A 27,981-nucleotide genomic window follows, 5' to 3' on the forward strand; every position below is an offset into this window, starting at 1 on the left:
TTAGCCTTATCCTTGCGCCCGTTTGTTTCCTGGAGTTTTCTTCCGTCGTCCCCGTAGGAGGTGCCCCCACGCCCATCTCCAGCACCAACGAGGCTCGACGCCAACCCCAGCGCGCCCCCGCGCCCGCCGTCACCGGGACGTGACTCGTGAAACGTCCGCTCCGAGCGGCGGCGGCAGCGGCGGCAGGCTGGCTTGTACCCCGACAACGCGCGTCTGGCTTGTGCCGGACGTTCCTATCTGGGTTCAGAGCTGGGGTTGGGTGCTCTCGGTCCCGCAGTTTGAGAAGTTTTCGCGGGTTTCAGAAGTTTCCTTAGGAGTCCTAAAGGCTTTCCTCAGGCGACGTCTCCATTCAGGCACTTATTTAGCCAACCATTTCTCCTTTAGGGGTCCTCGCTGCTCGCCCAGCCGCTAATTAAGTGACGGACGCAGTAACCAAGGAGACTGCCTGATTGACAAGCATGATTACCAACCGACTTCCGGAAACTCCAGCCAGGGCCTGCCCGGCGCGTGGCCCACGGCCCAATTAAAGGAGTGGAAGCGCTAAAGGGGGAGGTAACAGAGCGGCCTAGGTTGTGGCGGTTCCTCGGTGATTGCGCGCTGGGGTTGAGGCGTCTGCGGGCATTCGGACGATGCCGTGACGCAGCATGGCGACACTCTTGGCAGTGTGAGCGCACCCCTGTAGAGGGAGCCCTTCGGTCCTGGAGGCGGCGCGGCGTGAAGACAGGTTGCTATTTGAGAGCGCTCCCTCGAAGCCCCTCAGCGAGTGGGGGAGGGGCGGCGGACGGCGAGCGGTCCCTGTCTGCGCTTGCGCCGGCGCCTCTGCCACCCGGCCTGCACGCACGCGCATGCCCGTAGCGCGCGGAGCCGCGGTGGCCGGCGGCATTGCGCGTGCGCGGTGAGGAGCCCGCTAAGGAGCGGCGCTGGCGGACGTCGGGCTGGCGGCCCGTGACGTCGTGAGGAGAGCTTTAAAGTGCGGGCCGGGCCGGGCGTCCGAGGGTCTGGTCGGGAGTCGGGCCGCGTCTCCGCAGCAGCCCTCCGCGGCATGAGGCGCTGCCGACGCCCCTGCCCCCCGGGACGTGGAGAAGGTGGAGGAGGAAGAAGCCCCGTTGTCGCCACCGTTGCATGACCCTTCGCTCCTGAGGCCTTACCCCACGCCCGGACCCTCGACGCCCCCCGCCGGGTCCCCCACTCACGCATGGGGGTTCGGCGCTAAGGACCCCCCTCCTTCCGGGGTCCCGGGGCGCGTCCCCTTAGAGCCATGCCCGGCTGCCCCGCCCGCCCCGGAGGACCCTAGAGCAGCGTCGCGGGGGCCATGGCGGCCGCCAGCGGCTACACGGACCTGCGTGAGAAGCTCAAGTCCATGACGTCCCGGGACAACTACAAGGCGGGCAGCCGGGAGGCCGCCGCAGCCGCCGCCGCAGCCGTGGCTGCCGCAGCCGCAGCCGCCGCTGCCGCCGAACCTTACCCAGTGTCCGGGGCCAAGCGCAAGTATCAGGAGGACTCGGACCCCGAGCGCAGCGACTACGAGGAGCAGCAGCTGCAGAAGGAGGAGGAGGCGCGCAAGGTGAAGAGCGGCATCCGCCAGATGCGCCTGTTCAGCCAGGACGAGTGCGCCAAGATCGAGGCCCGCATTGACGAGGTGGTGTCCCGCGCTGAGAAGGGCCTGTACAACGAGCACACGGTGGACCGGGCCCCACTGCGCAACAAGTACTTCTTCGGCGAAGGCTACACTTACGGCGCCCAGCTGCAGAAGCGCGGGCCGGGCCAGGAGCGCCTCTACCCGCCGGGCGACGTGGACGAGATCCCCGAGTGGGTGCACCAGCTGGTGATCCAAAAGCTGGTGGAACACCGCGTCATCCCCGAGGGCTTCGTCAACAGCGCCGTCATCAACGACTACCAGCCCGGCGGCTGCATAGTGTCTCACGTGGACCCCATCCACATCTTCGAGCGCCCCATCGTGTCCGTGTCCTTCTTTAGCGACTCTGCGCTGTGCTTCGGCTGCAAGTTCCAGTTCAAGCCTATTCGGGTGTCGGAACCAGTGCTTTCCCTGCCGGTGCGCAGGGGAAGCGTGACTGTGCTCAGGTAACCCACCCGGGTAGAGGGGGCGGCCCTGCGCCTGCTGCCTTAGCTACCCACCCTGGCCCAGAAAGCAGCAGCCCGTAGGAGTCCACGTTTTTTACAGTTCTGACCAATTCTTCTGTTTGTAGGTTGCAGGGAGCGAGAGAAGGGTTCTGTGTTTAAGATACCTATAGCAAGAAAACAGGGAACCGATGTGGAAATCCTGTCCCCGAAGGCAGGTTTGACGGGATCACTGACTTGACTGAGAATTCATCAAAAGCCATCTTTTCAGAAGGCTGTTCGCTTTGATTTTTTTTCCCCACCACCCATTTCTTAGCATGAATCCCTTTGTAATTTTTCAGTTTTCCATTCTGGCCTTCCGTTTACAAATCTATACTTAAATTTTTTTTTTTAAATTTACTATCTAAAAGTCGTTCTTGTTCTGCCATTTTTGGATTCCTTAACCGAGAAAGTAGTCATAGGCAAAGGCCCCAGAGATTATTTAATTGAAGCACATTCTCCATTCCCCGGAGGGGGAGTGACTTCCCTGGAGTTGAACAGATTAGTGATTGGGCCAGGAATAGAGAGCAGCACACTCTTAAAATTCTTCCCTCCTGGCTGCAGAAGAGCCCATCAGTTCTTTGTAAGAACGTGTTACCTGTAGTCAGGACTGAATACAATAGAATACAGCTGGTCTTTTGACTGTTTGGCCTTATAGTTGCGTGAGCAGCAGAACTTAGGCTTTTGGCCTATATTCGGTTCCCAGATCCTGCTGAGAATTAGTTCAGTGCCCTGGCTTCCAGAGGAGATTGCCAGTGGGAACACGTTTGCTGTTAATGTGAAGTGAAAATTTATTTGGAAGCTACCTCCTTCGAGTCCTGAAAAAGGTAAACCTAGTAATGTAATTCAGTAATCTCCAAAACCTCTTAGGTCTAGACTGCAGCTGTTCTCAGAGCAGCTTGGTTGACCACCACCAAATACAAGATGAGGACACAGTGGGCTTTTGTCGTGAGCAGCCCAGGTTCTGAAGTGAGTCAGTAGGGCCAAAGTCATAAGGAGAAGCAGTGTCCCTGGTGCCCTCTTCATATCATGAGGGGAGGTCATCTGTCTCATTTGAGTCGAACAGCTGAGGCTCCTTCCATGTTGGGGATGGCAGCAGAGCCTTGTGATGTCCAAGACCTCCTGATGGGAGTCTGGGAAGTCAGTAGTAGCAGAAGCGATACTGTGACTCCTTAGGCATCTGAAACCTAGAGGACAGCTTACCTGTCAGATAGCTTCTTATCATGGCCTTCTGGGCTTCTCAGATCTTCATGGCGCTCCTAGATGGATGTCTTGGCAGAATGCTTTGACATGGGATTTCCAGGACACACCCTTCCAGCGTGCTCACTGTGTAAGGCAGGTTGGGGTCTGACCCTGTTGAAGGGTTCTCAGTGCTGAAATTACCTCACACAAGGACCATTTGGTCTCTTAGTGGGATACTAATTTTCTGCGTAGTCATTGGACCTCAGGGAGGTTGTCAGGAGGTCTAGTAGTGGTCTGGTGCCTAATGAGGGGATCACAAGACATTTTTTTGGTTTTGGGACTACTACTCTCCTTAACACACGCACACCCTGCATTTAAGAACAGAAGTTTCGAGTTCTTAGTATGCAGGTCTGTTAGTGATCAGCAACAGGATTGCATCATCAGGAAAATTCTCTTCATCTTTTCCTCAGAATAGTAAAGTCCTAAAGCTTTCCCAGTCCCTGTCAACCCCTTCTGGATTCAGACTTGGCTGTGGAGTTAGTGTGGGAGGCTCAGCGATGTCCTGAAAAGTGCTGCCCCAGGCTTTGAATCCAGCTTTTCTCTTATTTGCTTTGGGATCTTGTAGGCGTTCTCTGAGCTGGCTTTCCCATCTGTAAGTGGGGATGATGCCAACTTCCGAAGCCTATTAGAATTAAATATGGTGATTTGTTGTCTAAGATAGGGCCTGGCACGGGGTAGGTACTTAACTCGGTGCTTGCTTTCATATACAACCACTCAGTGATCCCCTGCTCTCTCATTGGGGAAGGAACTAGGGATCTGGTGGAACCCGAAACATGGCAGTTTCCCATCAATGGATTTCAAGCCCCATGGAGGCCTCAGACAGGAGGATAAGTTATAGCCCAGGAAGGTAACTGCAGAAGCACACTAAAGGGGGACATCTTTCCCACTTTAGAGTGTTGAAAGTTTAGGGGAGGAAGTGAACTGGAATGTGAAAAGTGACTAGGAATGAGCCAAGCAGAGAAAGATGGAGAAAGTACACAACAGCGGTGTCTTTGAGTGCGGTAATAGGAGTAGCCATAGGTAAGAGGGGATGGATGTTGATGGGAGGCAGATGGAGTTCATTAGTAGAGACTGTGGTTGAGGATGCTCTGGTGAACTCTAGATCAGGGCTTCTCAACAGTGCTATTGTTATTCAGGGCTCAATAATGCTTCATTGTGTGGGGCTGTTCGTGCATTGTAGACTGTTTAGCGGCATTCCTGGCTTCTATCTCCTAGGTGCCAATAGTGTTTTTTATGACAACCAGAAAGTATCCAGACACTGCCAAATGCCAAGGCAGGGGAAGTGCAGAATCCGTAGTTGAGAATCACTGCTCTAGAGTCTGGACCCTTCCACTAATTAAATCTTCCTGCACCTGCTTTCTTAGCTTACCTGGTATGCAGGTGAGTGAACACCTGCCCCTCATCAAATCCTGCATATAAGCTGGTAGGAAGTGGTGCTTTCTCTCGTTTCCTGCTACAGATCCTAGCGCAGAGGTGATGAGCAGTAAAGCTGCAGATTGGAAGGGAGGGGCTGGTGAAAACAGTGGTGCGGTGCAGATGGGGAGGGATTCTAGTAGTAGACATCTTAGTCAGACTTCAGTTGGTGGTGGTGGCAATGGTGTCTGTACCCGTCCAAGACCGCATGGCAGGAATACAATTTTATGTTTAATAGTGATCAGCATGGATGTTGGTGCGTCACATTGACTCAGCAGTGTCTAAACCTGGGCATTTAGAGCAAGGCGTCACAGAATCTTCTGGAAGTGCTTCAGACTCCTTTCCAAACCTAGTTATCGGTTGTCTTTTGTAACCTTCCCATGTTAGGCCTGGGTGGATCCCCTCTTAATGCTGTTCTTTAGGGAAATATTTTTTATCTTCATATCACTTCATCTGTCATTCATTCTCCTATTCCCTGTTGGCTGCATGGGGCAGATTAAAACAGACTCCGATTGGACTAATTAGAATAATTACCTCAAGGCTAATTGCTTACTTGCTGCTATCTTTAATCACTGCTACATGGTCTGTGGTGTGGTGGCCACATGCCCAGAGACCCAGGCCTAGGCCAGCCGTCTGAAAATGATTGTGTATCACCCAGGCACAGGGCATGCACTGGTGAGCTCAGCCTGTGACTCTTCCAGTTAACAGTTGGTATTGGGTAGAGTGGGCACCCCTGTCAGTTCTGGAATAAGTCTGATTTTGTTCAGCTGGTGAAAGCAAAATTTAGCTTTCTGGCTTAAAATAGTTGGGAAAGTAGGGCAGATAGGTCCTGGGCCACATCTCTTGTGTGGACTCTTCTGATTCCACTGGAGGGGGAGGAACCACAGGATGAAGTCAGAGCTGTGCACCGTCAGGAGGAGCTCTGGGCCAGGGGGGTTGGCTGCCCTTGCTGCTGCCAAGGCCTGACAAGAAGTCAGAGGACGGTAAAAGAAAGGAAGCTAGCAGTGAACCATGGTGTTAATCATGAAGTTCAGAGCAAGCAGAGAATAAATAGGCCATAAAAATTTCAGAGCTGGCTGGGCTTGGTGGCTCATGCCTGTAGTCCTAGCGCTTTGGGAGGCCAAGGTAGATGGATTACGAGGTCAGGAGTTTGAGACCAACCTCACCAACATGGTGAAACCCCATCTCTACTAAAAATACAAAAGTTAGCCGGGCGTGGTAGTGTGTTGTGTGCCTGTAATCCCAGCTACTCAGGAGGCTGAGGCAGGAGAATCACTTGAACCTGGGAGGCGGAGGTTGTAGTGAGCCAAGATTGAGCAATCCACTCTGGTAGAGTGAGACTCAGTCTCAAAAAACAAACAAAAAAAAAAAATTTCAAGGCCAGGCACGGTGGCTCACACCTGTAATCCCAGCACTTTGGAAAGCCAAGGCGGGTGGATCATGAGGTCAGAACGAGACCATCCTGGCTAACACGGTTTCACCGTGTCTCTACTAAAAATACAAAAACAAAATTAGCTGGCTGTGGTGGCGGATGCCTGTAGTCCCAGCTACTCGGGAGGTTGAGGTGGCAGAATGGCATGAACCCGAGAGGCGGAGTTTGCAGTGAGCTGAGATCATGCCACTGAACTCCCAGCCTGGCATCCTGGGTGACAGAGCAAGACTCCGTCTCAAAAAAAAAAAATTCAGAGCTGGCTGGCCAGTAGTAGGTGGTGGATAGCCTTCACTAATACACTGCTAGTTCTCTGGGGGATATAAGCTCATCTTTGCAAATGGGACTAGTGGGTGTGCATGTGCCCTTTGGTGAGGGTTTCCATAGGGCTAGTGGGTGTGCATGTGCCTTTCAGTGAGGCCACCAAGGCCCCCAGGACAGGCTTGTTACCAGGAAACGCAGATGGGCTTTTTTTCCCTACCACCTCTACAACAGAATCCAGAAAGTTTGATGGCAAACTTGGTTAGAGTTACAGCACCACCATTTTAACTGTTTGACTTCGGGCAAATTAATCTTTTTGGGGCCTCAGTTTTCCTCATCAGCAAAACCGGTCTAATGATGCTATAGAGTTGTTACAGAAGATTGAATCTTTGTCATCTACTGAATGCTTGAAATTTAGCTAAAAGTGTCTCAGGAGATGGGCTACCTTCTGTGTTTAGTACACTGTCTGTATCTTGGTGTATACAGAATTGGGACTCGGCAAGTTGACCTTCCCTCTGGATTCAGAAAGCCCCAGGATTTCTCATAAAGTTAGACCATGTGTCGTCTTGGAGGCATAGGTCTGGTAAATAATTGAGCCTGATCTCACAATCCTGCCCCTGGTTCCAGGTGGCTAGTCTGCTGCCCCCCCCAAAGCCTGACCTTCTTGGGCTGCGGGCCTGTCAGTAAGGCAGGCAGCCATAGCCGGAGAGAGACAGTCACCAGGCTGGGATCTTGGCCAGTCCCTCCATCTCTGGTTCATCCTGGCCTAGGCAGGCCATGGAGTAGATGGGAAATGGTGGCCATCTTGGAAATGTGTCATAACAACTCAGTTTCCAAGACTGTCCCCTAGAGGAGAGATGTACATAGTCCCTTCAAAGAGTTTTTCAGGGCTGGACGGTGTGCCTCACGCCTGTAATCGCAGCACTTTGGGAGGCCAAGGCGGGTGGATAACCTGAGGTCAGGAGTTCAAGACAAGAATAGTCAAGATGGTGAGACTCTGTCTCTACTAAAAATACAAAAATTAGCTGGGTGTGGTGGCAGGCGCCTGTAATCCCAGCTACTCAGGAGGCTGAGGCAGAGAATTGCTTGAACCCAGGAGGTGGAGGTTGCAGTGAGCCGAGATCGCACCACTGCATTCCAGCCTAGGCAACAGAGTGAGACTCCGTCTCAAAAAAAAAAAAAAAAGGCGGCCGGGTTCGGTGGCTCATGCCTGTAATCCCAGCACTTTGGGAGGCCGAGGTGGGTGGATCACAAGGTCAGGAGCTCGAGACCATCCTGGCTAACACGGTGAAACCCCATCTCTACTAAAAACAGAAAAAATTAGCCAGGCCTGGTGGCAGGCGCCTGTAGTCCCAGCTACTCGGAGGCTGAGGCAGGAGAATGGCGTGAATCTGGGAGGCGGAGCTTGCAGTGAGCCAAGATCGCGGCAGCTGCACTTCAGCCTGGGCGACGGTGCGAGACTCCATCTCAAAAAAAAAAAAAAAAAAATTTTCAGACACCTCATTTAGGTTGCACCTAATCTTCTGAGGAGGGGCTTGCTATGATCTTTGTTTTGCAGAGGCAGAAACAGTTCTAAGTGGTGGAATAGTTCAGCTCAACACACATTTCATTTAGTGTCATTGTGCAGGGATGAGTAAGGCCTTTGAAGAGCTTTGTCTTGAAGGGAAGACACAATTTCCACAAGGCAGATGAAGTAGCAGAGAGGCATGAGAGGGTGTGGTTGAGCAGTGTAGGGGGAACCCAGTCTGGGGAGTCAGGGAAAGGCTCCCAGAAGAGGACATAGACTTGTCAGCTCCTTTGAGAGTCACTCTGAGGTATAGGACTAGTGGGTGACATTTGCAACATACTTGTCAATGCTGCTAGGGCTGGGGGGCTCAGCCCAGGCAGGGAGCAGGCAAGCCGGACAGCATAAGGTATTTCCTCTTCTTTCCCTGTGAAAACAAAAGAGCAAGAGGTCCTGGAACTTTTCATGCCAGCAGTAGGTCTGGACCCAGGGCATATTAAGTTGCAAGCTGGCAGACTGAGACTTTGAATTTCTCTTGTAGCAAGTAGGTTCCTTAATAGTAAATAATGCCCTGTGGTCTCTGCTCGACACTTTGTGAGATTGGCCGGGAGAGCTTCCCTTAATCAGGACTTGAAGCTCATGTTGCCAGAGCAGCCGGATACTCTGAAGAAGGGTCAGTGGGCTGTGTCATAGCTGCTAGAAAGTTCTAGAAGACCAGTACTAATGAGCCTTCCAGGTTGTGTCAGTGCCAAAGTCATTTTTGTGGGCCTGTGCAGCCCTATCTCCACACTAGTTCTTCCGAGGCCTGGGCTCCATGGCAGGAACCTGACATGGCTTATTGTTTGTTCTAGAGCCCCTTGGGGGATGGGGTCAGGGAGCATGTGGGCAGTCAAGCTTTGACAAACATCTGGATTTGCTCCAGAACTGCAGTAAGAAAAGTGGTTCCTTGTTGGAGATGGGAAGTCAGAGCCCTTGGTTATGTGTATAGCCAAGTCAAACAGATTGATAACACTTGTCAGTGGCAGGGAAGGTTGCCTATAGCCAGTGCCACAGATTCAGGACTTAGAAATGTGCCTTTGGGGCCGAGCACAGTGGCTCACGCCTATAATCCCAGCACTTTGGGAGGCTGAGGCGGGTGGATCACGTGCGGTCAGGAGTTTGAGACCAGCCTGGCCAACATGGGGAAATCATCTTCACTAAACATACAAAAATTAGCTGGGTTTGGTGTACATACCTGTAGTCCCGGTTACTTGGGGGGCTGAGGCAGGAGAATCGCTTGAACCTGGGCGGTGGAGGTTACAGTGAGCTGAGATTGTGCCACTGCACTCCAGCCTGGGCAACAGAGTGAGACTGTCTTTAAAAAAAAAAAAGTGCCTTTGGGACCTTTGACAGCTCTTTGGGCAAGTCCTGTGTGTATATATGGGACGGTCTTGCAGTCTAGGCCCCGTTCCTCCAGTGTGGAATGATAAAAGCATGGGATGAGAACTAGAGTTCCTAGCTCTGGAAATGGGGCCCAGGAGGCCCCCACTACTGGCAGATCCCTGCAGGGGGAGCCCAGACCGTGTCTCTTTGGCAGACCCTGAATCCAGGGCTCTGGCTTGCCCCAGGATAGTCCAGGGCCCTCTGACTTTTGTCACAGTGCTCAGTAAAGATTGTAGGGTGTCAGGCACCCTGCATTATCTGACTTAATTCTCGCAACAGCCCTGCAGGTAGGCCTCTCACCACCCCTTTCCAGGAGTGTCAATCATGTAGTCATATAATGCTGCTGTTCTGCCTCGAAGGGAGAAGGCCCTGTCCCTGTTTTTAAAATCTTGTAATCTTAGTAGCAGCAAAAGAACAGCTAAATTATAAAGCATAACAAGATGAATACCCAAGAACCTACTGTTCTCCTTATTACAGATGAAGAAACTGTACAGGTTTTTAGGTTCAGCCTGTGATTTAACAAAAGGTCACAAAGCTAGTAGGAGACAAGCTCACATTTGAACCCAGGTCTCTTCAACTCCCTAACTCCTGTGTGATTCTTCTCGTTGTGGGCTGATGGGTATTAATAGATATTATTTGAGAGAAGTTTCTTTGGTCAGTGCTTAAACAAATTCAGTGGGTTCTTTTGCTGTGGTGATTCTCATGTGCTTTAAGTAATGCTTTTTGAAACTCTTATCAGTATTTTACATTTGATTTCACTATAAACATTTGTCCACTGTCTTTTGTGTATGTGTGTGTGAGACAGAGTCTCTGTCACCCAGGCTGGAGTGCAGTGGCACTATCTCGGCTCACTGCAACCTCTACCTCCTGGGTTCAGCCATTCTCCTGCCTCAGCCTCCGCAGTAGCTGGGATTACAGGCACCTGCCATCATGCCTGGCTAATTTTTGTAGAGACGGGGTTTCACCATGTTGGCCAGACTGGTCAGGTTACGAACTCCTAACCTCAAACAACACACCCACCTTGGCTTCCCAAGGTGCTGGGATTACAGGCGTGAGCCACAGTGCCCAGCCTGTCCACTGTCTCTTATGGGATTGGTGTTCATGGAGAAAATTTTGAAAATTCTTGTCTAGGAGCATCTTGAGGGAGAAGGTGAGGAATCTATAAAATAAAGGTTTGGGCCAGGCATGGTGGCTCACACCTGTAATCCCAGCACTTTGGGAGGCCGAGGCAGACGGATCACGAGGTCAGGAGTTCAAGACCAGCCTGGCCAACATGGTGAAACCCTGTCTCTACTAAAAATACAAAAATTAACTGGGCGTGGTGTGGTGTTGCGCGCCTGTAGTCCCGGCTACTGGGGAGGCGGAGGCAGGAGAATCATTTAACCCAGGAGGCGGAGGTTGCAGTGAGCTGAGATTGCACCACTGCACTCCAGCCTGGGTGACAGAGCGAGACTCTGTCTCCAAAAAAAAAAAAAAAATTAAGTAAAATGTTTGTTCTATCCCCAGCATGAGCTCAAATCAGATTTCCAAATCAGAGGTGCCTCCTTAAGGCTGAGCCTGAAGCAGTCTGACTTTTTATCTCTTACTGGCTCTTGCATTCAGTTATTAGATCTGAGGTTTGGCCAGCCTCGCCATCTTGAGGGGTCCTTTCCAGGCCTGCAGTGTTTTTAATAGTTAAGTTTGTGTCTATGTAACTAGCCTTTGAGAAGGGAGCTGATCAGTATCCATGAGAGAAGGGTTTGTGGTACAGGGGCAGGTAGGGAAACTAAGTCATACTTGTCCTACTAGGCCTGTGGCTGAGTGAGTTTCTGGGTGTGTAGAACTGCTGCAGCTCGGTAGAGTAACTTGGAGTGGGAGTGTCTTGTGGCTGCCATGCTTCCAGTGATAGCATGTAAGGGGCTTTGGAGGCTCGGAGCTTGCTTCCAGAGTTTCAAATTGGAATGAGCTAGCTGAGAAGAGGACAGTCATACCCACATTAGTTGGTCTGTGAGCAGTTTTTTTTTTTTTTTTTTGAGACGGAGTCTCGCTCTGTCGCCCAGGCTGGAGTGCAGTGGCCGGATCTCAGCTCACTGCAAGCTCCGCCTCCCGGGTTCCCGTCATTCTCCTGCCTCCGCCTCCCGAGTAGCTGGGACTACAGGCGCCCGCCACCTCGCCTGGCTAGTTTTTTGTATTTTTTAGTAGAGACGGGGTTTCACCGTGTTAGCCAGGATGGTCTCGATCTCCTGACCTCGTGATCCGCCCGCCTCGGCCTCCCAAAGTGCTGGGATTACAGGCTTGAGCCACCGCGCCCGGCCGAGCAGTTTTAAAAGTCATATAACTTGTTGAAAATAAACAGATACCAGACGGAGTCTGGCTCTGTTGCTCAGGTGCAGTGGTGTGATCTCGGCTCACTGCAACCTCTGCCTCCTGGGTTCAAGCGTTTCTCCTGCCTCAGCCTCCTGAGTAGCTGGGATTACAGGCGCCTGCCACCACTCCTGGCTAATTTTTGTATTCTTAATAGAGACGGGGTTTCACCATGTTGGCCAGGCTAGTCTTGAACTCGTGACTTCAGGTGATCTGCCCACCTTGGCCTCCCAGAGTGCTAGTGCTAGGGTTACAGGCGTGAGCCACCATGCCCAGCCGGAAATTCTTAAAATACTCAGACACAGCTGTTTTCAAAATTTTGGATCCCCCCAAAAGGAGACTTAAAGTAGACACTCTGTTTTGGAATGAGGCAGTGCTAGCTCTCCCTGGTGACTCAGTGCTATCAGTGGCTGCTTTGGCTTTCTCTACCTGCTAAAGGGAGGGAGAATGAGGAGAAGATGCAGTGTACTCTCTGGAGTACGCTTTTTAAAAAGGGCTCCTGGCATGTTCAGGGAGAGACTTGCTTCGGGCCTCTGCCTTAAGTGGCCAAGGGGTCTCCTTTGCCTCATACCAGGTTTTTCCTTGAGTATTACAGTCTCTTGGCAAAAGCATCCTGGAGCTTAATACGATACTCCCTTCCATGTAGATCCTTGAAACTCAAGTAATGAGTAGAGAGCAGCCATAAGACCTAGGCCATATTCCTGTCCTGTTATATCCCCCAGGAACTTTGGTTGTCTGTCTACTCTTCATGGTCACATGTTCTCTGTTTCTTTTCAGTGGATATGCTGCTGATGAAATCACTCACTGCATACGGCCTCAGGACATCAAGGAGCGCCGAGCAGTCATCATCCTCAGGAAGTAAGTGCCTTGATGTCTGACCTTCTGCCTTACCTGCAGGCCTCTCTGGAGATGTAGCTCTGGGTCCACTTAGAACTCAGCTCCTGTGTATCAGTGGCGTGGCAGACTAGAGAGCAGAACTATTAAGTTGTCTTACTTTTTATTTGAATCCTGTGAGGATAAAGTTGTTTTGTCTTTTTATCAGAAAATTAAGTTCTCTGACTATTTAGGGAGTTTAGGACTGAACAAAAGCATATACTCCCAATATTTGTGGGTATAATCTTGAGACAAGATTTGGGCAACATTCTTCCAAACTTCACTCCACCCCTTAGCCTCTATTCCTCACCTCCTTGGTCCTTATTTGTCACACGTATTCTTGGTGATTATTTTTAGACTGTGCCTTTAGCAGCCTGCTTTAAAAATGCCTGGGTTTTCACTGCTGGGAAGAACAGGGAGTGAAGAGAGGAGACAAGGGTGGGAGGTTAGGATGTAGTATTCAGCAGAATCATGGCTTATGGCTCTTCTCTGGGGAGGGAATTGGATGCGCTAATTAACATCAACAAACCTGGCTTCACCAGCATTTATTTCTTAGACAGAGTGAGTGAAAGAAGCCATAGCCCTACAGACATTGGATCAAGACAAGCCTGCCCCACCGCCCACCCTGCCCCTTTTTTTTTTTTTAAAGAAAAAGTCTTGGGCCGGGCGCGGTGGCTCACGCCTGTAATCCCAGCACTTTGGGAGGCCGAGGCGGGCGGATCACAAGGTCAGGAGATCCAGACCATGGTGAAACCCCGTCTCTACTAAAAAATAGAAAAAAATTAGCCGGGCGCAGTGGCGGGCGCCTGTAGTCCCGGCTACTCGGGAGGCTGAGGCAGGAGAATGGCGTGAACCCGGGAGGCGGAGCTTGCAGTGAGCCGAGATTGCGCCACTGCACTCCAGCCTGGGTGACAAAGCGAGACTCCATCTCAAAAAAAAAAAAAAAAGAAAAAGTCTTACTCTTGCTCAGGCTGGAATGCAGTGGTGCCATTGGCCTTTGTAGCTCACTGCATCCTCAAAGTCCTGGACTCAAGTTATCTTCCTGCTTCAGCCTCCCGAATAGCTGGGACAATAGGCATGTGCCACCGTACCTGGTTCAAGCCTACCTTTTGAAAAGAGTTCCAGAGAGGATAGGTGATTGCCCAGTCATAGAAGTCAGTGAGTAGAGCAAAACAAGGCTTGACACATATCACTTGCTGTCTTTCTTCTTTCTTCCTTCCTTCTTTTTATTAAACTTTATTTTTTAGAATAGTTTTAGATTTATAGACAATTGTGATAGTACAGAGTTCCCATGTACTCTGCATCCCATTCTCCCGATTTAATTTTTTATTGGTATATTAACTAAAGTCCCTACTTTATTTCAATTTCCTTACATTTTTCCTAATGTCCTTTTTCTGTCCCAAGATCATCCTACATTACATTTAGTCGACATATCCTCTTAGACTCCTCTTGGCTATAACAGTTTCTCAGACTTTGCCTTATTCCTTTTTTTGTTTGTTTGTTTGTTTGTTTGAGACAGGGTCTCACTCTTATCGCCTAGGTTGGAATGCAGTGGCGCTATCTCGGCTCACTGCAACCTCTGCCTCCCAGGTTCAAGTGATTTTGTGCCTCAGCCTTCTGAGTAGCTGGAACTATAGGCGTGTGCCACAACACCCAGCTTACTTTTTAAATTTTTTCGTGCAGACGTTGGCCAGGCTGGTCTCTAACTTCTAACTTCAAGTGATTCGCCTGCCTTTGCCTCCCAAAGTGCTGAGATTTCAGGTGTGAGCCACCGCGCCCGGCCTGCCTTATTCTTGAAGAGATCGACTGGTTAGATATTGTATAGAATGTCTCTCAATTGGGATTTGTCTAATGTTTTTATGGTAAAGTGCATGCCATTTTTACTACATACCAAGAATACATACTATCAATGTAACTTATCACTATTGATATTGATCACCTGGCTGATGCACTGTTTGTCAGGTTTTCCACTGTAAAATTACTGTTTTTCCTTATCCATACTGTACCCTTAGGAAGGAGGTCACCGTGCATGCCCACAGTTAGAGTGTGGGAGTTAGCACCATCTCCTTGAGGGGAAGCATCCAGGTGAATTATTTAGAATTCTTCTGCAGGGGGATTGGTCTGCTCTTCTTCATTTATTCAATCATTTATTTATATAAGTATAATTTTATATAAGTACGGACTTCTGGGAATTTATTTTATGCCCAGATTGTTCCAGCTTTGGTCATTGGTAATTTTTTTCTGGCTCATCAACTTTAGTCAGTAAACAATAACTTTGGCCTCCTGGTCCTTTGGGCCCTTAACTCCAGAATAATGTAGTGGTGAAGTCTCTTTGGTGTGGCTTTGCCACTTTGTCAAGTCAAAACTTTTAGTCTGTTTTAACTATAGTAGATGGGTATGATCCATACCTGTTCGACAGTCCTATGGTACAGGCAGAGCAGTGAACACATATGGGAGCTCCAGAAACTTGGGTTGACTTGGTGGTTGGCAGCCTTTCTTTTCTAGCCTAAGACTATTCCCAGAATTTGCCAGAGGAAGGGAAGGGTTTTTATATTTTTCTGTGATTTCCAGCACAGGCCAGAACTCAGAAATAATGGAGTCCAGAGTGTAGCACTCTTTCAGCCTCTCCTCCACAGTCATTTCTTCTCAGGCTGTACCTGGTACCTCCAGCTGCAGCCAGGGATGGGTGGCCTGCCCAGGCCAGGAACCTAGAGAGGAACTTCTAATGTTATATAGAACCAGAGCAGTAACTTCCCAAGTGTTCCTCTCATCTTCTCATAGTAGCTTACTTTGGGGAAATCTTAACTAGATATGCAGGTGGTAGTGGCCGTAGTTGGAGTGTCAGTCTTCTAACTGCTACTTTTTTCTTGAAGGGTGACTCCCATACCTGGCCGCCCAGTCCAGCTGAGTCAGATGCTCCTCAGCACAGCTAAGAGTCTGCATCGTTAATCAGCTCCCTGGGAAGCTTTTTAGCCAGCTGGGCCCCTGGCAGTGGCTTGACCTTGGGAATGGCTGTTGTTGCGTGACTGAGACTCTTCTACCTTCTGACTTGAGTGGGCCCAGGAACCATTCACAGACTGGGCTGGAGGGCAGAAGCACAGAGCTTTGGTGTAAGGGGACTGGAGAAGAGTGGGAGGATGTCCCAGCTTCCCCGGGCAGCTGAGCTGGGGAAGTGCACAACTGTGGGGAACTCTAAAGTATCTGCAGCTCCTGTTATGATTCATGGACTTGTGTCGTGGACTCTTGTAGTAGTGTGGCCTCCATTGGGAATGCCTTCTCATCTAACATGTTCATCTTCTAATTCATATCCCAACTCCCCAGATAACCTACATGATAACCAGCTCTTCAAATAACCTAGTCATTCTTCATCGCTCAGATTGACCATTTTGACATGCAGAAAGCATCATATAAAAAGCCCTTTAGCATTTTAGCATCACCTAAAGCCCTTTTAGCACACATGCAGACACATACACACACCCCTGTTGGGACTGTCATAGCTCATACGCTTGCCATTGTGAATTTTCAAGTCTGTATTCTGTAGGAGTAAGGAGATCCCTGTTCATCTGGGGCCTAGCTTGAAGTGCAGCCCAGAAGAGGCATCAACTAGTGTGGAGAACAATTCAGGCCAGTGAGGAGCAGGTCTAGAGTAGCTACATGGGCTTGTCTTGGGAAAGGACGGGTTGTGACAGGTAAAAAAGGGGGAGCATCTTGGCCCAGGCATTGCCCAGAGATAAGCAGGATGTGGTCTTGGAAGATACCTGGCTGGTTTGATGTCTTCTGGTGAGGTTGTGTTACAGTGGGTAGAATCTGGGCACTGAGCCTGGCCCTGATTATGGTAGAGGAGTTAGAGCCTGTCCTGCCTTCTCATAAGTTCAGATAAAGATTGCACAGGCTGCTGAGGGAGACCCTGGGAACTCTGTCACCAGCTCAGGTCAGTCAGAGCTGGAAGGGTCTTTCTAAGGGCCTCATGGAAGGAAATGGGTGGGCGGCTGCCAAGTGCTTTCTGGTTGGACAGAATGCAGCTTCTGTGAACATGGGTGGTGCCAAGTCTTCGTGCACATGTGCCCTTGTTTCTCACGGGAAGGCTGGAAGTGACCCTTTAAGAGCCTCCCCAGAGTGGAATCCTCAGACTGTCCCTTGGTGTTATAATGTTTGATCTCACAACTTAGCCAGTAAATGGCTGAGTGAGACCTGGAACCTGGGTCTTGTGGTTCCTTGGTGGTTTGCACAGTGGAGTACCCCACGTCCCGCCCTTTTCCCCAGTGTGTCATTGGGATGGATGCTTTGAGTTAGGAAACTGGAGCTCAGATACAGAAGGGCTTTCTTGCCTCTACTGTGCAAGTAGAGAATTGTGTTGATTGGGGAGAGTGTTACGAGTATGTAGGGGGCACTCTACAGAGAGTGGGGTGAAGCAGCAGCTACAGGCTAGTCAGCTCTTTGAGGTGCCTCAGCACCCCCAAACTTCCTGAATGTTGCTGTCTCCCAGCCGACCGAGGGCAAGCTGCCCCAAGTTGCAAGTCTTTTCTCTGTAATTGTTGGTAACCCTGGAAGGGGAGGCTGGACCTAACCTCACTAGAGGTGTGGTTAAAGTTCTAAATTACTAGTTAGATAACCAAGAGGCTGACAAACTTCTTGGATATAATAATTCATTTGTGAGGGAAGTCTTCCCGTTTTTCCATGATTCCCTAGTACTCCTGCACTAGTGCACTCTGTGCTTCTGCTCCTGGTAGGCCTTGCTAGCTGCCCTGTGCCAAGCATCCACATACTAACCCTGAAACTAGAAGGTGTGAACTCTGTTTGGAAAGGGGCTCAGATAGGAAGTGAGCTGTCTCAGGTCATCTTGCTAGTTGGAATGACCTTTGAGCAAGGATTTCTGACTTGAGGGAAACATCAAGTATCTACTATGTACAAGGCACTTGAGGTGGGCACCGCAGGAAATTTAGTGCCCCCTTGGTGCTTCACATGTAATAAGTTTGCACTTTGCATGCCATTCCAACACAAAGCAGAGGTGTAAAAGATGTAAAAGCACAGGGTATTCTCTGCAGGCCCTGCAAAAACCCAAAAACCCAGGTCGGGCGTGGTGACTCACACTGGTAATCCCAGCACTTTGGGAGGGCGAGGCAGGTGGATCACCTGAGGTCAAGAGTTCAAGACCAGCCTGACTAACGTGATGAAAATACTAAAAATACAAGAATTAGTTGGGCATAGTCGTAGGTGTCTGTGATCCCAGATACTCGGGAAGCTGAGGCAGGACAACCGCTTGAACCTGGGAGGCGGAGGTTGCAGTGAGCCGAGATCGCACCATTGCACTCCAGCCTGGGAGACAGAGCAAGACTCTGTCTCAAAAAAAAAAAATTACATCCAGCTTAGTGGGAGGGAAGGTAAAGGCGAGCTTGGTAGATCTGGCCCCTGAGCTAGAAATTGCTAGCCAGGCAGAAATGGTAAGCTCAAAGGCTAGGAGGCAGGGAAATATAGGGTACTTACGTAGATGAGGAATGAAAGAGGGAAGGAGGCCTTCCTTAGGTTAACATTTGATTCTCAAGAGATGGCTTATGGGTCTTCGGGGCCTTTAGTTGGTGACTAGGGCACCCAATCCCTTGGTTTCTAGGAGGCCCTCAGGATTGCACTGTGAGACTTGTATTCTTGAGATTGGTACTCTCCAGGTAACCAGATAAAGTGGCACAAAGCAGTATATATAGCCCATTTATTTGCTTTTGGTCAAGTGGAACTCAGCTCAGAGTGATCTGAAGCTGGGAAAAGCAACTGGAGATCCCTTTGCCAAGTGGTAACCTAAGCTGATGTGCGCTAGGCTCTGTGCTAGTGCCTGGAATGGGGTTTGTATGGGTTCCTGTTCTCTTTTGTCCTTTGGGAAAAGGCAGACATTTAGCATCTCACCAGGAACTGGTCAAAGAAGACTTTCCAGAGAAGTGCCACCTGAAGGTAGTCAAGGATGCTTGGGCCTTAGCCAGCATAGAAGGAGGCTCAGGGGCAAAGATAGTTCAGTCAGAAGAGATGCTCTTTACAGAGGCATGGAGTCCAGGAACTCTGTTCTAAGGAGTGGAGGACTTGATACACTGGCCTAAGACAGAAAAAACTTCACGCTGTGTAGAGAGATGTTGAGGGTGCTGGGGAGCCATGGAGGCATGTGAGAGATTGTAGGAAGCTGAGCTCAGTAGCTTACTTGATCATTAGATCCACAGAGTTCGAGGAGTCAGGAGGAGACCCTCCCTGAGAACAGAGCAATCTGAAGGTGAGGCTGAGTGGATGGATGAACAGTGGAAGGAAATGGAGGTCTCACTCTGGACTTCATTCCTTAGCAGTGGGATGAGGGGTGCCTAGCTCTTGGTTTCTCTGACCAGGGCTTGATGTTGCTCCTTTCTCCGTGATTTGTGTCTCCTGTGGTTAGACTTAGCTCACATTTGTTCCCTAGTTCAGTAAGTCTGTGTCCACATGTATACACCCTGCCCTTTTGGCAGCCTGATTGTTCTGGTGTGTCTGTGGCCTGCCCAAGGAATATGGGTACAATGGGATCACCAGGGAGGTGACAGACTTGGGCTTCTGCCCTGGCTCTGCCACTCCTCTCCACATACAATCTTACCTGAGCACCTGTAAATTGGGCAGTTGTGGTTAAACCTGTGAATGCTAGGTGGTCTTCTAAACTCCTCCTGGCTGGGTGCGGTGACTTGCACTTGTAATCCCAGCACTTTGGGAGGCCAAGGTGGACGGATCGCCTGAGCTCAGGAATTTGAGACCACCCTGGGAAACATGATGAAACCCCATCTCTACTAAAATACAAAAAAATTAGCTGGACGTGGTAGCACGCGCCTGTAGTCCCAGCTGCTTGGGAGGCCGAGGCACGAGAATCACTTGACCCCGGGAGGCAGAGGTTGCAGTGAGCCAAGATTGTGCCACTGCACTCCAGCTTGGGCTACAGAGTGAGACTCCATCTTAGATAGATAGATGGATAGATTAATTAGATAGATTAGATTAGATTAGATTAGATTAGATTAGATAGACTGATTCCATCTCATATAGATAGATAGATTGCACCACTGCACTCCAACTTGGGCTACAGAGTGAGATTCCATCTCAGATAGATAGGTAGGTAGGTAGGTAGATAGGTAGGTAGATAGGTAGATGAGATAGATAACCAGGTGTGGCAGATAGATAGATAGATAACCAGGTGTGGTAGCATATACCTGTAGTCCGAGCTACTCCGTGAGCCTGAGGCAGGAGGATTGCTTCAGCCCAGGAAGTCAAGGCTGCAGTGAGCTGTAATCCCACCCCTGCACTCCAGGCTGGATGACAGGGTAAGACCTTGTTTCAAAGAAAGTAATTGGCTGAATGCGGTGGCTTAAGCCTGTAATCCCAGCACTTTGGGGAGGCCAAAACGGGCAGATCACGAGGTCAGGAGATCGAGACCATCCTGACTAACACGATGAAACCCTGTCTCTACTAAAAATACAGAAAAAATCAGCTGGGCGTGGTGGCGGGTGCCTGTCGTCCCAGCTACTTGGGAGGCTGAGGCAGGAGAATGGCATGAACCCAGGAGGCAGATGTTGCAGTGAGCCAAGATCGCGCCACAGCACTCCAACCTGGGTGACAGAGTGAGACTCCGTCTCAAAAAAAAAAAAAAAAAAAAGCCTGGTATTGGCAGGAGGCTGGAAGATGGGTAGGGAGAGTCCTGTGAGGGGAGTGGGTACTATTGCAGAAAAGCCAGCGAGGTACAGGCCTGAGCTTTGTGGGAGTTTGATTCTCAAAGGTGCTGGAGCGTAGACCTTAGCTCTAGGGAACCAGGTCACTAAATACCCAAGAGGGTGCTTGGACAGGCCCACAACACTGGTCTTTGCCTCGCTTTGTTGGAAAGCCAGGCTTTTAGCACAAGGATGCCTGGTAAGGGTGGAGCCAGAAGTTAGAGAGTAGTTGGTAGCTGGCTGGGGACTGCCCTTGCTCCAGGGTTATTGTGGCCTGAGTGCAGGCTGGTTTACCATCTTCCCAGAAATGGTGGCCCTGCCACCTGCACAGTGCTCTCTTGCACTGAGGAGGGCCCTCCAGCACTTTATTTTTTAATTAAAAAAATATATATATATATGGCCGGGCGTGGTGGCTCAAGCCTGTAATCCCAGCACTTTGGGAGGCCGAGACGGGCGGATCACGAGGTCAGGAGATCGAGACCATCCTGGCGAACACGGTGAAACCCCGTCTCTACTAAAAAAAAAAAAAAAATTAGGACTAGGTGCAGTGGCTCATGCCTGTAATCCCAAGCACTTTGGGAGGCTGAGGCAGGCAGATCACGAGGTCAGGAGATCAAAACCATCCAGGCCAACATGGTGAAACCCTGTCTCTACTAAAAACATAAAAATTAGCTGGGCATGGTGGCACGCGCCTGTAGTCCCAGCTACTCAGGAGTCTGAGGCAGGAGAATTGCCTGAACCCGGGAGGCGGAGGTGCATGAGCCAAGATCGTGCCACCGCAGTCTAGCCTGGAGACAGAGCAAGACTGTTTAAAAAAAAAAAAAAAAATTAAGTAGGGACAGGGTCTTACTTTGTTGCCCAGGTTGGTCTGAAACTCCTGGCTTTAAGTAATCCTTCTACCTTGGCCTCCCAAAGTGCTGGGATTACAAGTGTGAGCCACTGTGCCTGGCCCCACCTGTGCTTTAGAGGCCATTACGGAGTAGTAGGTGGACTTTGTGACTCAAGCTAGTGATTTGCTCTGGGATTTAGCTTTGCTTTCCAGTCCCTGCAGGGAGAATAATTCACCCCAGCAGCTTTTCTGGAGGACTTAGGATAAGATCAGCTCCCTCCCTTCCCTTAGGTTCACACATTAGTGCTACAGCCATCCTTTGTTGTGACCTCCCTTGTCCCTGCTTTGTCCTGACACTGTAGGTGACCACTCTGGGTATCACGGTCAACCCCCACCTCGCATGCCCAAGGTGCCTTGCTCTGACCTTTGAATACCTACTCTGATCTGTAAGGCAGGTCTTCATTCCTGTTGTTATCTGAAGAGGCCTGGGTCCAGACCTTACTGCTAGAACTAGGCCTCCTGAATCCAAATTCGTGGCTCTCTCTGCTAAACCCTGAAGATCTGGCTTGCACCATGGGAATTGGTTGCCTTTTAACTGGGCAACCTATAGGGTCTTTTAACTGGGCATGTTCTGATGTTAAGCTACTGGTGGGCACTGGGCTTGGAGTCAAGTTCTAGCCTGGCATCCTGCAGCTTAGTGGATTTTTGGAAGTGTGGGGAGGGCAGGAGCTTCTCCAACTGTTATGAGATGTGACAGTCCCAGGGGATGTGTCAAGAGCTCTCATTTTGGTGGTTCTGCTTTTCTCTTACCATCCATCATTCCCCCGAACAAACAATTCCAGAGTGCCCCCACCAGGGCTTCACTGGGGCTTTTGGAGCACTCAGGGACCTTCCTTCACTGAACCATGGGCTCCCTGGCACCTATAGGGTCTTAGCTTTATGGATACCAGAGGAGGGACTTTCTTCAGTGAGGCCCTTAGAGTTCTTTAAGTCAAGCATAATGGCTAACGTTTAGTCTGATCTCTGCCACCTGGACCTCTCAACTTGGTGGCACGACACCTGGTAAAGAAGTGCCACCAAAGGTCATTGGGCCAGGTGCGGTGGCTCACGCCTGTAATTCCAGCACTTTGGGAAGCCAAGACGGGCAGATCACCTGAGGTTGGGAGTTTGAGACCAGCCTGACCAACATGGAGAAACCCCATCTTTACTAAAAATACAAAATTAGGGCCGGGTGCTGTGGCTCAGGCCTGTAATCCCAGCACTTTGGGAGGCTGAGGCAGGCGGATCACGAGGTCAGGAGATCGAGACCATCCTGGCAAACACGGTGAAACCCTGTCTCTACTAAAAATACAGAAAAATTAGCCGGGCGTGGTGGCGGGCGCCTGTAGTCCCAGTTTCTAGGGAGGCTGAGGCAGGAGAATGGCGTGAAACCGGGAAGCAGCAGAGCTTGCAGTGAGAGGAGATAGCGCCACTGCACTCCAGCCTGGGTGACAGAGCGAGACTCCGCCTCAAAAAAAAAGAAAAAAAAAATTAGCTGGACGCGGGGGCGCATGCCTGTAATCCCAGCTACTCAGGAGAATGAGGCAGGAGAATGGCGTGAACCCAGGAAGTGGAGCTTGCAGTGAGCCGAGATTGCCCCACTGCACTCCAGCCTGAGGGGACAGAGCAAGACTCCGTCTCAAAAAAAAAAAAAAAAAAAAAAGAGTTAGAGACCAGACTAGGCAAAATGGTGGTACCTTGTCTCTCCAAAAAAAAAAGCATTAGCCGGGCATGGTGGCCCAGGCCTGTAGTACTAGCTCCTTGGGAGGCTTGGGCAGGAGGATCTCTTGAGCCTAGGAGTTCAAGGGTGCAGTGAGTTGTGTTCATACCACTGCCCTCCAGACTGGGCCACAGAGCAAAACATGACTTTTTTTTTTTTAAAAAGAATGATTTTATTCTATTTCACATCATCTCGGGTAGTTTCTCAGTACCACCTCTACCCAGAGAATTCCAGCCTTGGAGGCAACTTGCCAACTTGCCTTCCATTCCTTAGACCCTCAGCACAAAGAAGCCTTAGAGCCAGTCACATTTCTGTCCTTTGCTCAGATGGGGAAACTGAGGCCCCAGGAAGGATGGTGACTAGCCTGGATTCTGAGTGGCAGTGCCAAGACTAGATTTTCTCCTGTTGATGCTAGGTTCTGCATCCATGACTCTGGAGCAGTCCAGAGGAGCCTGAGACTGGAGAGCCACTCACTGCAGCTGGGCCCTTCTGGCTTCCCCTCTACAAGGCCAAAGCAAAGGGATGGGGATGCCTGTCTTACCTGCCTACACACCAGTTTGGGCCTGAGGCATCAGAACACTGGTTCCCAGCTGGAAGGAAGGAGATGCCCCTGCTGCCTTTAGGAGAGATTTCCTGCCGAGGTTCAGAGTAACTCTTGCCTGTCAGGCTTGAAGTCTCACTTTGGCTTTAAACTTTCCCTCGTGACTTGCAGGATGCATGACTTACTGCCTTTCTGATCCTTCCCATCAGGCCAGCCAATAGAATGTGGGGAGGCAGTCATGGGGAATGGGGGGAACTGTGAGGACAAGATGCAGTTGTTACCAAGGATGCCAAGCAGCCTAGCCCAAGGCAGTTCTTGGATTTCCCTCCTGCTTACTTTTCGTCAGCATCCTCTGGTATCCTTAGAGTCCTGCTCTGACTGCAGCCCGTAATTCTTGGGAACTGAGTTACTACTTTGTGTCTAGCAGACCCTGGAAAAGATGCCTTCAGGGTCTCTGCTAGCTGTGTCCTGTCACTTCCCACCCAGTCTATTACATGGGTCCTTCTGCCCTTTGCTCCCACCTGCCTGACTTGCCAGCCTTCTCTGTACCATACGAGGAGCCTAAGGGCTTCTTTGAGGTTTTCCAGGCCAGCTCCCTTCTGGTCTGGCTTCATAAAGGACTTGGATCACTGCCCTGAGTTATCTCTACCCAGCTTCTCCATCCCCCTCTTCCTCATCTGTATTTGTGTGCCTTCCCTTTACTAGGCAGTGTATTCCTTGTAACCTGTACCTATACCTGCTGCTTGGTGGGGACTGTGCCGTCAAAAGCCCTCTGGCCTCTACGTTGTCAGCATCCTGAAATGAGCAGAAATCACCAGGTGACTGCTCATGGTTGTGGATTGGGCCTGGGTTCCCCACCCTGGCTCTGCCACTCAGTTTCAGCATCCCTGTCTGTACAGTAAGAAAATAGGGTAGCTCTGGCTCTCTTTCTCTCCAGCCCCTCTACAGGCCTGGACCAGGGATCCTTCCTGTGTTGGGACCCACCAGTGGGGCCGTTGGTCCTCTGGCAAATGAAGTAGATGGCCCCAGAGAACCTGTGGGTCCAAGTGGAGTGAGGTGAGGCTGCTTCGTTCAGCTGAGAGTGAGCCCTGGAATCTTTCCCCTAGGGTAGTACAGCCTGCCCTTGGGAGTTTCCAAACAAAAGTGTTCCCATTCCTTACTCCTAAATGTGGACTTGAGGAGGGTCTTTGAAAGTCAGCTAGACCAATCTCTAGTTGAACCTCAAGGACTGAGGTTCGGAGCAGAGACTGCTGACTCCCACTTTGCCTGGCCAGAGAATTGGTCTGATGGTGCCCACACCTTCACCAGAGGCTCTTTGGTGACCCCATGCATGTTTCCTTTGCAGGACAAGATTAGATGCACCCCGGTTGGAAACAAAGTCCCTGAGCAGCTCCGTGTTACCACCCAGCTATGCTTCAGATCGTCTGTCAGGAAACAACAGGGACCCTGCTCTGAAACCCAAGCGGTCCCACCGCAAGGCAGACCCTGATGCTGCCCACAGGTACTAAGCTTAGGATCCGCAGCAAAGGCCAGCAAAGGCTTGGCTGCAGGGTGAGATGGGTGGAGAAGCCTGGGGTAGGCTGTTTATGAGCCTTGGTTTGCTCACTCTTTCAAAATCTTATGTCTGGTTCCTCTGGGTTGGTGGCATTGGTAACATTCCCGCCTAACCCTGGCCAACTGCCTGTACCCCCAGAGAGAAGGGGTCAGGCAAAGACTGTAACAAATGGGAATATCATGGCTTTCCCATGACTTCCCTTGTTCGGTTCCACCCAGACAGACGTCCTTGTGGAATTATTTTAGGTGTCAGGAGGGAATCTTGGGACTTGGATAATAGTGAACCAGGGACTTATTTCAAAAAGGGTTGGATAAAAGGAATTTGAGGAGATCATTTTTTTAAAGGAAAAAAAATTGTTTTGGCCGGGTGTGGTGGCTCACTCCTATAATCCCAGCACTTTGGGAGGCCAAGGCGGGCAGATTACAAGGTCAGATCGAGATCATCCTGGCTAACACGGTGAAACCCCGTCTCTACTAAAAATACAAAAAAATTAGCTGGGCTTGGTGATGGGCACCTGTAGTCCCAGCTCCTCTGGAGGCTGAGGCAGGAGAATGGCATGAACCTGAGAGGTGGAGCTTGCAGTAAGCCGAGATGGCGCCACTGCACTCCAGCCTGGGCAACAGAGTGAGACTCCGTCTCAAAAAAAAAAAAAAAGTTTTAAGTGTTGGGGAAGGTTTCCAAGGAGGTAATGTTTAAGTTGATTCCAGAAGGATAAGGAAGACATGGAAGAGCATTCTAGGCAGGAAATACTGTGTGAGCTAAACCCTGAGACACAAAAGAGCTTTGTGGTTTCAGGGGGTAATGGGGTTGGTAAGTGGAGAAGGGAGTGTTGGGAGGCCCAAGAGAGAGAAAGTGGGTAGAGCTGGGAAGTAAAGGTAGATGGCAGAACGATGCAGAGTCTTGAGGCTGTGGTAGGAAAGATCTCTGTCCAGCAGCCCTGGCAGTGTCCCAGGGCACCAGACTCTGAGCCAGGCAGACCCCACAGGGCAATTGGGAAATGTCCCAAAGACTGGGGTGGTCACTGGCAGTTAGTGGGCAAGAACCTCTGATACCAGAGCCTCTGCCAGGACTACCCTTCATTGAGGACCACTGAGCTGGAGTGACCCATCCCAAGGATGAGACCAGGTATAGTGGTAAAGCCAGGCCCCTCCTGACAGCCTCTCAGATAACGCCCTGCTTCCCTTTCCTTGCAGGCCACGGATCCTGGAGATGGACAAGGAAGAGAACCGGCGCTCGGTGCTGCTGCCCACACACCGGCGGAGAGGTAGCTTCAGCTCTGAGAACTACTGGCGCAAGTCCTATGAGTCCTCAGAGGACTGCTCCGAGGCAGCAGGCAGCCCTGCCCGAAAAGTGAAGATGCGGCGGCACTGAGGTCTACCCGCCGCCCTCCTGGGAACTCTGGCTCATCCTTACGTAGTTGCCCCTCCTTTTGTTTTGAGGGTTTTGTTTTTGTTTATTGGGGTTTGTTTTTTTTTTTTTTTTTTTTTTAATTCTATATGTTTTTCCTTGGTTTTGTTGCCTGTTAAGGCTGAAGAATAGAATTGGCCAGGACCTGGGTTCTCATATTCTTGGTATTCCTCCTGGATGAAAAGGTTGTTGGCATCTATAGGGGACAGAGGCTGATGCTGGAGTGGCCAGTAGAGGTGGTGGAGCAGAGCAGCCATCTTTTAAGTGGGGCTGTATCAGGCTGGGTTTATTTAAAAGCAACAAAATGTTTTGGTTAAGAAAATTATTTTGCTTTCAATGTAAATCTCCGCTGTGTTCTAAACAAAGTTCAGTCTTCTGCCCGCCCCTTTCCTCCACTGATGTCTGTACTTGGTTGAGGTCTCCTGGAGCCTCACAGGCTCTACATGGGGGCTGCTGTTCTCCACTTCTCACCTGCCATCCACGCCCTGCAAGCTCATGCAAACACCCTTTCTTCCTCCTGCGGCAGAGTTGTTCAGGTTGCCTGGGCAGGGGCTTAAACAGTGCCAGCCCCTGCCATCCCAAAGCTATTGTTAAGCCCCCCAGGCTTCCTCCACCCACGCCCACTAGCCTACTCTGTCCACAGTTCCTTGGGCTGCTGAGGGGCTAGTGCAGTGGTCCTGACCTCTCTTATCAAGAGCACACTTTTTTGCTGGTTGCTCCTTTTGAGCATATGCGTGTGATTATTTGGAACAGTTAGACTTGCCACGTTGGGTCAGTTTTAGAAATTGTTTCTAGCTAGAGGGACTGGTGTCCTTCCAAGTCTAGCATTTGGGGTATGGAAAATTGTTGTGGTGTGTGGTAGGGTTTTTGTTTTCTTTTGTTTTGAGTTTTTTTCCCCCTTTAGTCTCCTGGCTTTTTCCTTTCCCCTCCCTTCTCCATTGGCCAGCTTGGGCCTCATCCTCATGTCATCCTTCTAGGAAGGTGCCTGCCCCCTCTTGTCTGCCGGCAGCATGCATCCAAGGCCAGAACTCAGGCCTGCAGACTGGGCTGGTGCTTCCTCCGCTTCAGGGTATGGGAGTTGGTGAAGGGGCTTTCAGAAAAAAAAGGTAAAGTCTTTGGTAGCTTCTACCCACTCAGATCCTGGAAGGCAGAAAGGTTTTGTGGATCTAGATTCATTAGGAATGTCTTCTTGTCAGCCAGGCCAGGACCTGGGCTTGCCAAGAGCAGAGGCCCTCCCAGCAACCAGGATACCACCACTTTGGGGGCTTTGTGTACAGAGGTCTGGGCCTGAGACCTCATAGGCTGCAGAAATCTGGGGCAGCCACCATCAAGAAGCCCCTCTCAGGGGCCAGAACTCCTTTGCCAGCGTGGATTTCTCAAGTCGGGACTGCATAATTAAAGCAGTTGCAGTTTTATTTTTTTTACAGCTTTTTTCCCAAAAATGATTTGTAGTTGTGTGTGCAGCACTTTGCCCTGATATGTGTGCTCTACAATAAAAACCAAATCTAATATATTTTGAAACAGTTGTCTGATGTTGTTGTAAGAGAGGGCTTGCCTTTGGTGCTTCCTTAATCCCTTTACTTTCTTAAAC

General features: G+C 50.4%; 1 protein-coding gene across 1 annotated transcript; it reads left to right on the forward strand.

Moving 5' to 3' along the window:
* The first annotated feature begins 530 nt into the window (after positions 1 to 530).
* ALKBH5 (alkB homolog 5, RNA demethylase) lies at positions 531 to 27,911 on the forward strand. Its single transcript, XM_008010545.3, has 4 exons — positions 531 to 2,082; positions 12,510 to 12,590; positions 24,774 to 24,929; positions 26,177 to 27,911. Exons 1-4 carry the CDS (start codon positions 1,313 to 1,315, stop codon positions 26,352 to 26,354), a joined length of 1,185 nt encoding a protein of 394 aa, XP_008008736.1. The 5' UTR covers positions 531 to 1,312; the 3' UTR covers positions 26,355 to 27,911.
* The last annotated feature ends 70 nt before the right edge of the window (positions 27,912 to 27,981 follow it).

The sequence above is a fragment of the Chlorocebus sabaeus genome, chromosome 16 (assembly GCF_047675955.1).
Source record: "Chlorocebus sabaeus isolate Y175 chromosome 16, mChlSab1.0.hap1, whole genome shotgun sequence".
Classification (NCBI taxonomy): Eukaryota; Metazoa; Chordata; class Mammalia; order Primates; family Cercopithecidae; genus Chlorocebus; species Chlorocebus sabaeus.